This window comes from Dioscorea cayenensis, chromosome 5 (assembly GCF_009730915.1).
Source record: "Dioscorea cayenensis subsp. rotundata cultivar TDr96_F1 chromosome 5, TDr96_F1_v2_PseudoChromosome.rev07_lg8_w22 25.fasta, whole genome shotgun sequence".
Lineage (NCBI taxonomy): Eukaryota > Viridiplantae > Streptophyta > Magnoliopsida > Dioscoreales > Dioscoreaceae > Dioscorea > Dioscorea cayenensis.
Genome location: NC_052475.1, coordinates 31,353,079 through 31,368,148, shown reverse-complemented (window position 1 = coordinate 31,368,148; position 15,070 = coordinate 31,353,079). Strand labels below are relative to the sequence as shown.

Below are 15,070 nucleotides of genomic sequence, written 5' to 3'. Positions count from 1 at the left end.
AAAGTGGAAATTGCCAAAAACCCTTTAAGCCAGAAATCACAAAAACACGTGACTAAGTAATCCCCAAAAACCCTCGTCATTTTAAAAGCTTTACGTTTTTCAAACCCCAAACCGCCAGAATCTGAGTGAACTTTATGAGCCAAATAATTTAAAATGCCCTCTGCATGTGAGTCGCACGGCACTGATCTCTGGCGATTTGAGAGTGTTGGGCTTTCCTCAGGCAGAACCCTCGGTAGACGAATCTCTATCGGAGCTCGCTTAATCGCGTTTTCTCAACTCACGCCTTCGCCCTTTTCCATTCTCCGCTCGCCTCCGTCGTTCTCTACCCATAAGCCTCCAGAATTGGCATTTCATCGCCTTTTTCCCTTCCACCCAGATACTCTCGAAGGAGAAGTCAAGCAACTACTGTAGCATTTCATCGCTTTGCAATCACAGATTTAGTGATGGTTTTTACGTTAACTCGCTCTACACAGAAAGATTTTTTTCGGTTTTGCTTTTGTGCTCCCTGCTTTTTGCTGGAAGATATCGAAGTCGCGAGGGGATTTCTACCGGGGTTTTGTTAGTCTCGAGGAGATTTCTGGCTAGGGTTTTGCTGTTCTGCATTTTCGATGATACACCATCGAAATAGTTTTTTCGATTGTTATGATTTTGTATAATATTTATAACGTACATTTCCGCTTCGCTTTGATATAGTTGCGCTCTACAAACGAGGTCGACGCTAGAAACGAGATGTTACAGCTTTAACATTTGCTTGTCTGCTTAAGTATTCTCGCTCTGCTAACAAAATGGGTCTCGCTTTAACATTTTATATCTCCGCTTTAATAATCGAGGAGTTCACCGCTTAAAACCTTATATTTCCGCTAAACTTTTGTCAACATCAGCAGGCTTGTGATTACTGGCGGTCAACCCTAGTTAACGGGCGTTGCTATTTGACACGGCTGTGGAGACCTTAGCCCGAATTGAAAGTTAACACGACCCTCGACACTCGGGAGATTATTCAAGGACACCGCTTGCGGCTGCTTCATCGAGCTGGAAGCTCATATACCGAGAGAGGGCCCCTTCTGATTCTCTTTTTCGCAGAAGTGTCGATGGTCGCACCAATAAAATTCGTGGATCGGGAAAGCCTCGCTGAGTTTCGACACCTCAAGATGTGCGCCCTTCTTGCTCCGTCTGCGATGGCGACGCGATGCGTCTTCGTGAAGAAGAAAAACCGGTCGCTCAAGGCTCTGTGATCTCATCAAAGACCTCACGAGAGACACAGAGACTCCATCAAGAGCACTCAGGGGCAACTTGTCTCGACTGAGGGAGAAGAAGATAATTTTTGTCAAACTCCCGATGCGTACCCTGGCGACGGGCCCCTCTTCCCAAATACATCACGCTCGGTTCCGAATCGGATCGCTGATTACGTCGATGATCTACCGAGCATGGGCGACACGCATGGCGCGATGCACGCGACAAGTGGCTGTATGGAGGATATTCCACTAAGCGTCCGCCCGAGCGCAAGATAGATGCGTAGCGTGAAGATCAACACAAGGTACATTATAGGGTGGCTTGCCGCGCTTAACGTCTGGTTTTTCTAGTCGAGTCGACGGGGAAGAAAGTCCGATTTCAGAAGATCCCAAGGATGTCGTGCCACGGTGAAAGTACTTACCTAAGCAAGTGTTACTTTGTGAGAAACCAGCTTGTCATCGCTCGATGGAAAAGAGGTAATAAATCATGGACAATGTCTCAAATATAAGTCTTAATGTTTAAACATTTTATTTAGCTTAACTTTAGTATTTACTGCTTAACTATTATTCATAACTCGCTTTAAATATTTTTGTTCTCCGGGTTTAATTATATTCTATAACGCTTTAAATATATAGTTTTTATAGTTTAAAATGAATGATCTCACTGAAATTGTTTTGGTTTACATATGTTAGTTTCTGAGTCGGTTCCCGTGAATCGTCGAAGAAGAAATATTTGTTGAAGCGCCAACCGACGGATGGACGCCATCGCTCCCGAACCACTGCTCAAGGCGGTGACGAGGGCGTACTCATCGCATGCTGACTGGACGCCCTTTTCTCCTACTTCCACCCCACCACGCACAGACGCATTCCTCGACGCCGGAGAAGCCCTCCCCTACCCCGTACGATCAGCAACAACCCCCTACCACGACAACGACGAGTCCCCCGACCACGGCAGCCCTTCCGACGTGGCAGTCCCCACCCGGTGACATTGCGCGTAAGATGTCACCGCAACTCTTATGCAGCATGCGAGATATTGACGATCGAGTTTCCTGCTTGCTCGTCGGTGGAGGCGCCGGAAGGACGCTTCACAACCGGCCACGCCATCCTCGAAAGAACCGAAGCACCCGGGACGAACGAGGCGCCGACTGACGCACGCGACATCATCGGAAGGTCGTTTCCAAGGCGGCCACATTCAAGAGACTTGCGAAAAAGAGGAGAACATATCGCCTCCGTCTCCACCGTCGACCGACGATGAAACAATAGCAACACCATCGGCTGCCGATGTCAGTATCGAGTCCTGCCGCCGCTGATGACATGGCTACGACGCTGGAGGACATCGAGACGATGTGGCCGTTACGCCGGCTGAGAAGCGTCGCTGACTTCTTCTCGATGAAATAGCCGACCCGCTGGAACCGGCCGCTCGAGATCGCGGCATCAAAGACGGACACAATCCCCAAGGTCAAGAACAAGTTAAGGGTGTGTCTCCCAATGATGCTCGTCATCGTGCCACGGTTGAGAAGATCGTCGAATCCGCTATCGCGTGGCCGCGCGACAAGATCAGCAGCCCAAGCAGACACAATCCCACCACAACAAGAACCATGTAAGGAAGTGTCTCGCTGTTGATGTCTGCCGCTCGTCGTCCCTCAAGATCGAAGCCGGGACACAATCCCACAACAAGAACAACAATGTAAGGATCGTGTCATGAGCTGATGCTTGCCGCCATCGTCCCCCGCGATCGAAGGAAGATGCTGATGAAGACCCCGACCGAGCAACGAGAGAGATGATCAAGGCCAATCAAAAATTGGACGCACTGTCTCGGAAAGCTTTTTATTCCGAAGAAGAAGAAATGGGTTGGCCTCGAGTCGTCTTTAACAAATACGAGCGAGGAGTTGATGAGGATCTTCCTCAACCGCCTATGGACGGGTAAGTGTAACGCTTTTTATGATATTGTTTAAAGGGTTTCTTATAGTGTTTAACTATTACCTAATAGTGTTTAATACCATTATGTTATCATTTAAGTTTTCGCCTTACCGCTTAATTATATATAATATCATGTAACAATTGATAATATCATTTAAATATTTACAATATGGTCTTCTAATATCTTATATCGTTTAACCTCGAGCATCGTGTGGAAGAACGACGATTGCCAGCACTACACGCACGAGGTTATACACGCTTGAGGGGAAGCGAGATGGTCACTGATGATGTGATGGGACGCTTTCGATGCATAATACAAAAGTCGCTGAGCAAAGAGCCATATCCTTACAAGAAGCGCGCCTCATCATCGACCGCTTACTGCTTTATGTCAAAGCGAGACGACGACATGACACAATTATGGCTATGATCGGGGATGCTCGCGCAGACCTCGCATGAAGTTCAAATTGTCATCCTCCCGAGTAATCATGAATGGCCACTTCCATGTCGTCGTCTCCGACAATGATAAACAAGAATACGGTGCATTATTCTTCATGTCCGGTACGATAAGGACGCGTTGGACATGGTAAGTTCTTTAATTATGTCCGATTAATATCTCGCTTTGGTATTTAAATCGGTATTCTAATCTCGACTTGCATATCTCGACAATGGAATCTATTCGACCTTTGTGTCGATATGGAGTTAGGCGAGTCGGCGACAAGAGCACCCGTCAGCACGGCTACGTAAACCCCACGCCCAAAACAAGGAAGCGCCGATTGCGCCGCCCTACGCCATGCGGTTTATCGAGCACCATTCGTAGGGGTGAGAAGTTACGGCCACCGCAGCATGCATCGCCTTACCTCAGACACGGTATGTTACCCGCGATACTTAAGGAGGGAGGCGCCAGTCTCACTGACAAAGGGGGTCGCCAGCGGGTTAAATTGCTGAATAACATGTCTAGTATATCCGATCGTCAATTTTGTTTTCAAATGTAAATCTGACAAATTCAATTCATTGTTTTCGTGTTCAAGAACATGACTTGTATATCTTAATGTAAATTTTTGTTTGTTTTGAATCAGTAAAAGCGGGTTAAATTCCATTCGGTTTTATTTCATTGTTTAATTTACGCTGTGATTGTGTACATTTCACTTTCATTGTTTAAATATAGTATATATCGCTTAAACATCGCTTTTAAATATTTCAAATCACGGTGTACCGTAAAATAACACTTTCTCTGTTTAAATGAATGCATTTATTGTTTAACTAAATATGGAAAGTTGCCCATCAATACACAATTCAATTCATTGTTTTTGTTTTCAAGAACATGACTTGTATATTTCAATGTAAATTTTGTTTGTTTTCAATTGTAAAGGCGGTTAAATTTCATTCGGGTCCATTTCATTGTTTAATTTACGTCTGTAGTTGTGTACATTTCCGCTTTCATTGTTTAAATATACCATATATCGCTTTAAACATCGCTGAAATATTTCAAATTACAGTGTATCCGCTTTAAAATAACAATGTCTCCGCGTAAATACATTCAATTCAGTTATAAATACACAATGTTTCCGTCATCGCTCGGTTTATTAACAATGCCTAGTCGGCGACAGCTTTCATCAGAAGATCGCCGATCGTGACCGATCCTCGGCAGTCACGCAATGTAACTCATGACATCAAACGCCATGCGACTCGATCCTCTTTTCGCTCTAGGCCGCCCTAGTCGCCTTTCTAGTCACAAAGCGGTCGCAAACGAAGCTCACGATTTCCGCCTCAAGGCCCTGCCATCGCTTGCATGGGGAATATAGCTTCCTTGTACGCCATTGTAATTGTCGACGTGAAGTACCCGCTCATAAATCGATGTACGCTGGTGTTCTGCTCGCATTAGTCGCTGCAAGCATGTTTCGCAAGGGATACCATAAACTTGCCACCTTCGACACGAACAAGTTCTCGATGGCGAGATCCACGGAGTTGCTCGATTGGTCGATCACTCAGAATCGATCATCGACACAACGACCAACACGAAGATTTCGACCGTCCTCAACAATGATCTCTAACCTCGAATGTATGTCCGGGCATAAGTAGGTCTCCCATTTTGGTCGCTTGCTCACGCCCGTTACATAACATGCGCATCAACTTGAACCTCGAAAAATAAGGTTAAAACAAAGACAGATGATGGTTAAATAATTCGTCAACATGTTTAAACATTATTGTAATTAAATAAACGAAATGATTAATATTTAAAAGTCGAAAAGTGTAATTAAACAAAGATTGAGAATGTTTAAAGGGTAATACTAAATGTTAAGTGTAAATCAACATTCACTGCATCTTATGGAGTCGACCATTTTCACACCGTAGAATGACGAGCTTCCTTGATCCAAGCATTGATCGACTCGCGACGCTCGAATACATCTCACCCCAACGATCACCTCCGAACGATAATCTCGACCAATGTGCCATATCCGATTTATTAATCAACCAAATGATGAGCTTCGGGTGATACGGCCTGCAGCTCATTCACGAGTATCATCGAAATCTTTAGCCGTGGATGCCCACGCAATGCGGAAGCATATGACCAAAGACTCCTCCCTCAATGCCTTCCCAAGTCCGACATTGGCTTTCATAAAATTGGCTCCAAATGTCGAAGACAAGACGCATGTGGCGTAAGAAGGGAAGACTCTCGCAATTGCGCTCACAAGGCCCTCGGACCTGTCCGACACGAAGGTAATTATCTCATGATAATCTCCACCCTCGTGATAAGGCATCGCCCAACTTAGATACGAACCAAGTCCAATTGGCATCGGGTCTCGTTGTCGACTCATACCGAAGGCGACGTGGAAAAACCATTGTTACCATCTTTCCTCGTGGCACCCAAAGAGTGTATCTCGATATTTTTCCAAGGAGGTGGGTACCATCGAGAAACAGCAGCCGCCCGCAAGCCCTCTCGAATCCCACAATACACGCTACCGAAAAGAAAAGAATGCACGCTTTAAAACGATCACCGCCCTCTCCACGATCGCAACGCCGCCGGATTTGTCTCGCCCACCTTATCCACATACCAAAGCAAACAATCATAGCCGGAGATGTCACCGCCGCCGAGGACCACCCGCATGCTCTTTTTCCCAACCAAGCCCTCGCTTGTATGGTATGTGGACACCATGTTCCCGCAACATGTCCTTCCGAATGTCGACGGCCTTGCATAAGGGACGGTCCCTCGAGCTTCCGAATCACTCGTGCGCTTAACCCATTTTTGGACGCTTTGGATGCGACGAACCTATGCCACCACCGCAAGTGTGTGACGGGTTGATTGTCTTGATTCCGAAAGTATTTTTTTGTTATACTCTTTTGATGCATGAGGCGCCTAACGACAACCACTCAGCAGCAGCATTCCACGATCACCCGATGTTTTTTTCGCTCTTTATGAATTTGAAGTCAAAAATTCCTTTTGATCGCATGATTTCAAGTACATCCCTCGAAAATGTTCGACACTGCACAAAACGCTGACCAATATCCAACGACAACACTTCGTAATGATCCGACGAGGAAGGAAGACATCCCACACCGTCGTGGTCACCATCGGGGATGAATGGGAGCACTCGCAGAATCGAATTCCCCGCCAACACTTCACTCAAATGAAAAGATCAATATGTTAAGCTGAGAATATAATGTTTAAGCGATAATGACAATAGTTAAACGTTAAATTAAATACTTAAACAATTAACTAATAACGTAAAGGACTAGTACTAATATGTTAACCAGATGACGGACATATTTAAACAATAAATGACCCCTGCACAACTCGAAATAATTAAAAGAAAAGGAACTTACAACGAGTAAAACCCTCGCTTTTCATTAGGATTCGCAATGGCACATTTTTCCGTCTCGACGACAAGATCAACTACAAAGACATTTGAAGATGGAGTGGACGTGACACATCCGATGGAAGTCAACATCGCTTTTCTATTGGGCAAAACCGCTTTTATATCCATCCGTGTGATGTAACTTAACCCTCGACAAGAGAAACTTCGAGACCCCATCACTCACATATCTCACCTAACACCAATTCCCCAAGAAGTCTCGAGCCGTGAACATTAGCACTCTTCCCTCCCCGCTGAATCTAGCAATACCACAAAAACTCTCCATAATATATCGGCTCGAAAACCAAATCGCATACAAAACCAAAATGAAATGAAGAACAAAAACGAAGATGACGTAAGAAGAAGTAGAAGATGTAAAGAACAAATAGCAATCGTAATCGCAAACAAAAAAAGTGCATAGCTTGTATGCATAGAGGTTAGACTAGACGTGATGTGATTAGGCGGTATTTTTTCCTCCATCCCAAGGGCAAAAAGGGAAATATATGTCATTGTCGCGAGGAAGACATGTTGTCATCGTTCGAATGAAAGTTCTCAACTCAACATGAGTCTCGTGTAAACGCTCAAGCTTTTTATGTTTAAACAGATACATATAGTGTTTAAAATAACGGTTAACTGCTTTAACTAAAAGTCTATATCATGTAAATAATATGTTATTGTTTAAATCGAATGCTTTTCATCGACATCGCGCTGCTAGATGGGTACCTCCCCGGGTCACTGCTTTAAACATATTTACGTATTTTCTTAAACACCGTTGTCATTGTTTAAAGAGTAACTTGAGTATTGTTTAACTTTTTTTCTATTGTTTACAATGACGCTGTTTCCCACATTGTTTTTTTACTAGGTCTCTGCTTAAATTTCGTAAGTTCACAAATCAAATACGATTGTTTCGCTTTTATTTATAAAAGATTTACAACATTTACAACATTTACAAAGATTTACAACATTTACAACATTTACAACGTCCGCTCGGACTTTGGACACTCACGACTCGACCCGTGATAACTGAAACAAGTGTCCCGTACATTCGAACGCTCACGCCGTCTGCATAACAAGCGCATCAACTTGAACCCGCAAAACGTATAACATTAAAAAAAGGTTAAACAACACACATTCATGAAAAACGACTATTAATCAATGTGTCATGGTAGGACTTAAAACGACGATCCCGAGTAGTTAAACACGTAACGTAATAGCTTGTACACCCGACATCATTTTCTTAAACGCTAACGTAAAAGTCTCAGTGGTAAATGTCAACCCCGAGTCTTTAAAGGATGTTTCACGATCTCCTCCTCTGAGAATCCTCCGCAATCACGCAATACGTGAAAAACTTTCTTTTCATACCCAAGTCGAAAATGCTTTCTTAATTGCTTTCCCGTCATCCACCACTGGAGAATCCTCCGCATTCGTGCAATTATGAGAGGACTTCGCTCAGGGCGTGAAAAAGATAGTTTAACTAGTTCGGTGACTACGGCTAATCGATTCTCAAGATAAGGAAGAAGGCTCACGAAACATCCTTTCGTGATAGAGTGGTCAGTCCCACTGGGAAGAGGAGGAAGAGGAGGAGGAGGAGGAGGAGGATGATGAGGACGACGAGGAGTGGTTGTCCATGGGGAGGGTTCTTCCCCGGTTATTTATGCGTGAAGTCCACAAGCAGTCGACTCTTCGTATCCGAGAAAAAGTTAAACGCACAGATGTCGACATCGATCGATGAGAACGAATCGGGTGTTCGGAGATTTGAGTTATCGCGGCATAAGAATTAATGTCGCCATTAATTCTCACGCACGGGATACCATAACCTCGCACCGCCACGCGCCACATGCCAACAATTCGGATCAAACGAAAAAGATCACCGCTTTTACGCAGAGACTTTTGAGAATTTACACGCTTTATGAATAGTTATACATGTAAAGATAATGTTAAACTGAGATGGGAAGTATTAAACTGGATATGACAATTATTAAACATATTAGTAAAAATATTTAAACCCGGATAATAGCAAATAGTTAAACATTATTTAAAAATATACAAATAGATAACCATAAACGAGAAGAACTTTACAACGAAAATGAACTCGTCAGTAATTATCGTTCTTCTCGTCGAATACAACTTTACAACCATAAACGAGAAGACGACAATGGCACATGCTCGCCTCGACAATAAAAATCGACTACGTACTCATTTGAAGATGAAGTGCACTTCGACCAATCCGATGGAAATCAATTTCATTTTCTGCTCGAGAAACCGATTTATATATTTCGTGTATGATAATGAGGAGAACAACAAGATGTAATGTAACTCCTCGGCATTGTCTCATCGAAACCAGCTAGAAAGCCCTTCAAAAGGTCGAACATGACGTGATTTTGCGCTTTCCTTTCCCACCATTTTCGGGGACTAAAAATCGGGATTTCACAACACTGACCCATTTGAAGTGAACTGTAGGGGTAAAAGTGAAGTTAAACACTAACTGAAGGGTCAGTCCGTGGTGTGTAAAAAGTAGGAGGGGTTTTTGTGAAGTTTTGAAAAATTACGATGGGGTGAACAGAATTTTTCCAAAAACGTCACATATTTCAAATCCTAGCAATTTAAATGAGTAAAAAGTACACAATATATTAATATCAACATTACCTAAAAGCTACACCATATTGATTTCCACAATACTTAAAAAAAACATGTGATATTCATAATAAAATCATAGTTCATTTAAATAAAATTTAAATAAAATAATGTAGTTAATTCCAACAAGATTTAAATTAATAAATTACTCACGTATTCATAAACTTAGAATGCTTTTTAAGAAAGAAATTATAAATAAAAAATAAAAAATAAACCTCTATTTTATAAAAATTAGAGCGGAATGAAATATATTGAAAGCTTATGAGAATACCTACTAACTCAAATTTGTAAAATTATCAGAAAGAGTTCAATGTGTTGAATTTTTTTTTTTAATTTAAAAAATGAATCAATTAAGTGTGACAAATACAATGATAAAGATGGAAAAAAAAAAAATTGACAATCCAATAAATTGTGTGAGCAAAATAATAAATTTTACTTGGATATGTATGCATAGATATAATTATATTCCCTATTTATTTTAATTTTAAAACAAATTAGTTGGGAATGCAATAGCACACCTGTAGTAAACACAAGTGAGTAGATTTGTAACACACCTAATTATTGCAAATAAATACAGTACCATTATGATATTTTATAATAATGTGAGAAAGCAAATCCATGAAGACATAATTGAGACATGATTTGCATGTCTTGTTTCACACATAGCTAGCTGACACAAGTATAATAACTATGGGAGTAACATTCTTTGTATTTTCTCTAATTACACAAATATTTTCAAAAAAATAAAAATTTATTTTCTCAATATAGGGAAAATATCAAATAAAAATAAACATTATTCGGAACAAGGATGGTGCCGGCACCACCATCCAAATGCCATGGTTCCCTCACATTAAAATAAATAAATAAATAAATAAATATATTTATTTATTTATTTATTAAAAAAAAAAAGAGTTCCCATGTCTCCCATGTGCTCATCCTCCACAAAACCAGTTGGCCAGTCCCACCATATCACCAACCTCTCCATTAATATTTACTCAATTTTATTATTAATAACAAAATAAAATCTAAATAATTATTATACAATAACAATGCAAAAATAAATAATAAATAAATTTTTTACAACACAATTTAGATGCAGCAGCCACTACAAATTCCATGCATGCTTTTACAAATACAAACCACAAAATCCCAAAAATCCTACATGAAATGTAAAGAGATGACGTCACTCATCACCTCTTTTTATTTTCCATGAAATCAATAACTTCTCATTTTCCCCATTTTTTTAAAAATAAAAAAAAAACAAAAAGGAAAAAAAAAAAGGAAAACCTAAACCATCAACACAACGAGGACGGCGGCGGTGGCGGTGAGGAAGCGGCCGGAGCTGAGGACGATACCGGCATTGTCATCGGCGGCCTTATCATCAGCTGGAGCAGAGTCAGGGCCATCGGCGGGAGCCGGTGGGGAGGCGGCATTCTTACCCTTATGTGATTTAGCGGCATGAGCCGGCGCCGGTGCCGGAGCGTCGGTTTGCACCTCCTTGAACAACTCATGAGGCTCAAGAACCTTATCAATGGTGTAAATGGCGCATGGATCTTGGTCGATGATGGTGGATTTGATGGTGGCGGTGATGGCCTTGGTCTTGAGAGTGATATCCGCGCCTTCGGTCTGGATGGTGAATCGGAAGCTCTTGCCGCCTCCGTCGGTGGCGAGAGTGGGGACGAGGCCGTTGTTGGTTTTGAGACCCTGGAGGGAGTTGTAGACGGGGTAGCCATGGAAAAGGAGGAGAGATTGCTTGGCTTCAGAGGTGAGGTTTTTGAATTTAGGCATGAATGATTTGACGGCGGAGTCGATGGGGCAGAAGATGGTGAGGCCGCCGTCGACGTTGGATTCGAAGGTCTTCTCGACGTCGGGGGTGGAGAGGAGGAGATCCGCGAAGAGGCCGCATCCCTTCTTCTTCATGGATTCGGTGATGTTGATCGGAGCTGGGGCGGCGGCCGGAGCTTCAGCGATGGGGGAGGTCAGAGGGGCGGAGATCTGGATGATTGAGATGTTGTAAGGCATTTCTTTGATGGATTTGACGAACATTGAAGAAGGGGTCGCAGGGGCGTCACCCTCGGCGTCGTCGATGGCGGAGAAGGAGACCTTGCCACCGTGGTGGTCGGAGATGTTGACGTAGCCGGAGGTACCGGGAGCGTCACCTGTGGCTTGAAACATGGAGGAAGCGGTGGCGGAACCGCCGGTGAGTTGGTGGAGTTTCTTAGCGCCGTAGTAGTCGACGAGGATGTGGAGACGGAGGACGTTCTTGAGGGTGGGGAGAGTGAAGTGTTTGGCGAGGATGGAGGACATGCCGGAGTTGTCGACGGCGAGGACAGTGATGGTGAGGCGGCGGTCGATCTCGGTTGCGAGGTGAGTGATGGTGAGGTAGTGGTTGAAGGTGGAGAACTCTGGGTGCTGGGCTAAGATCTTGGTGATGTTGTGAGCCTCTGAGGAAGAAGGAAGGAATGTGAGTAGTAGTAAGCAAGTGGCGGCCATTGGCAGCAGTGAATGCGCCATTGTTGCTTGCTCCTTCAATGGAGACGAAGCTGGTGATATAGGGTTTGTTTGTGAAGATGAAGGTGAAGTAGTGAAGAAGACGGTGATCAGGTGACGATAATGCCCTCAACCTTCACTCTATTTACGATTTTTTGCCATTGCTCTTTTTTAACTGTTTCGTTTTCACATGAATAGAATACCCACTTATTACTTCTAGATGGCACGTGATTATATGCGTTGCGCACGTGGCGCGTTCTCTCTCTCTCTCTCTCTCTACGGTAATTTTTTAATTTATATATATATATATATTTAAATAATTTAATTATCTGTGTAAATTTATTAGAATGTTTATCTACATCTGTAAATAACGATTAAATAGTTACTGTTTATAAATTTATTATACATAATTATTATATAATACTGTTTATAAATGGTTATGAATGTTTTTGGATAATTGGTTATTTTTGTTTTTAACTTATTTATCAAAATAAATTAATAAATATGAAATTTAAAATTTAAAATTAATGCTGGTTTTTTACATCATGGATGGAAAGATGAGGAAATCTTGTGGTACAATCTATATTAGTAATTTTTTGGATTGATAGGACCGTTAAAGTGATTAATGCCCGGACGACTCGGAACTTTACTCACCGATTTCAAAGAAGATACTAATAGTTTTTAATCTGTCTCCCTTGATTAAAAGTTAATAAAGACATGAAGCCAGTCACGTGATTCACATATCTCTCACCCTGCATTCAATCTCAACCGTCCATCAAAAAGACTGATATTTCGTGGTACGTTCGTAATTTGTATAAAAGTTTGGGGTAGTTGAATAAAGAGGACAGGCTGTGCGGGACCCATTGGCATGCATTGCCACGTGTACGGTGATCCTCGTGTGTGCTGACGTTGACTAGCGCCGACAGCCATGGTTGGCTTAGCTGGGAACCAGAGCGCAATCGACGGCTGTGATTTCTTTCCTAGACGTGTGGCCCCTTCTACCGTCCGATCGTATGGATCTCTTTGAGCTAACGTTTGGCATCTCTCTCTTTAGATTGCCTTTTCTTTTCTTTTTTTCCCCCTTTTTTTCACTTTTATTTCCCTTTTTTTTTTTGTTTTACTAATTTCAATTTTAATTACCACATTATAAATATTTTATTTTTACTCAATTTTTCTCCCCCCAAAAAAAAATATTTTTTTTATGATTTTTCCTAAACAGATCAAAATGAGAAAGTAAAAATAATAATAATAATAATAAAAATTATATTAATTTATGAGAAAATAATTCACTGTCTTAATATATCTCAAAGTAAACAAATTAGTGTTCACTAAAATGATTAATTTTGTTGTCAATCATTGAAACATAATGTGACATACATTCTCAAATGAGAAGGATTAATGGAAGCCAATTCATTTTGGTAGTTGCTCAGTCTATTATATATATATATGTATATATATAATTATTGAATAATTATGTAATTAGCTAATAGTTAACTTGTATGCATAAGAGAGAATAATATTTGATTTAATTACAATTAATTAATTAATTAATCATGGAAAGTTGGCAGTGGGTTGGCCGACACTAAAATGGTAGCAATTGGACAATGGTAGCACTACAAAATAAAGACAGCTAATTTGATGTATGTTTAAGTTAGTTTGCTTGTCAACTTCACTCAAGAATGGGACTTGAAAATGAGAATCAAGTTACTTGGGGCCAGTGAATTGCACTTATTATTTTATAGAAGCATGCATGATAAAAATTAAAGTTTCAATTTATTATTTCAATTAATTCCAAAAGATGGATTCTATTTGTTTTTGTAATTGGAATTATAAGCCCAATTATATAAGAAGATTGAGACTAATAATAATGATAGGATTTAAAAATACATAACTTCAATTTAAATTAACAAGTTAAAAAAAATGCATAAATGAAAAGAATTTGACACATAAACTAACTATATAATATAAATTATCAACTTGATATACTATATATATAGGTAAAAAATAATGATCAATTTAGTTTAAGAATAGTTCAAACTTTTCCTTCACTGTTGTATTGAAAATTTTTAGATTTATTTTTTTCAAATATAAAATTTCTTTGTCCAAGTGGTTGTTAGCTAGTCAATGAAATAAGAGTTATTCTTCCATAAAACTTGATATACTATATATATATATAAAATAATGATCAATTTAGTTTAAGAATAGTTCAAACTTTTCCTTCACTGTTGTATTGAAAATTCTTAGATTTATTTTTTTCAAATATAAAATTTCTTTGTCCTAGTGGTTGTTAGCTAGTCAATGAAATAAGAGTTATTCTTCCATAAAATCAATATTTAAGCTTAGATGAGGATGCCTTAACAATCTATATATATATAATAAAAAGTGTTTCTGGCATTCTGCGGACGTCCGTAGACATCCACAGACAGAAATAGGTTTGGTTTGGGTTTTAGTTTTTATATTTGTAGATGTTAGTAGGAATAGGGTTCAATGGTTGTGATTTGTTTGATTATTATGTATACACTGTTCATCCATTTGTAACTGTGCAATACAATATTACTATTAATTTAAAAATAATAAATCGTTGGATTTCAATCCAACAGTCGAAATCAATGACTATAGATTAATAATCTATAGACGTTCACAGAGGATCGATGCTCATATATATATATATAGTGATAAATTTCTGTTAATCAAGAACCAATTTTTTAGTTAATAGCTATTAATTTGTTAATCAAGAACCAATCTTTTAGTTAATAGCTATTAATTAAAATAGTTGAAGTACAAATTCACACCTATTTTGGCTTAAACAAGAGAGGTGGATTATTACTATCAATAATTTTTTTTAATTCAATTACTATAATTTTTTTATACAATGAAAATTTCTAATTTCCTCATTTCATGCAATATGAATTAAATTTGTATTTAATTATCACAGTGAAAATGAAT

General features: G+C 40.2%; 1 protein-coding gene across 1 annotated transcript; it reads right to left on the bottom strand.

Annotated features, from left to right (window-relative positions):
• Nucleotides 1-10,797: 10,797 nt before the first annotated feature.
• LOC120262443 (fasciclin-like arabinogalactan protein 2) lies at nucleotides 10,798-12,232 on the bottom strand. Its single transcript, XM_039270548.1, has one exon. It carries the CDS (start codon nucleotides 12,146-12,148, stop codon nucleotides 10,922-10,924), a length of 1,227 nt encoding a protein of 408 aa, XP_039126482.1. The 5' UTR covers nucleotides 12,149-12,232; the 3' UTR covers nucleotides 10,798-10,921.
• Between the last annotated feature and the right edge of the window lie 2,838 nt (nucleotides 12,233-15,070).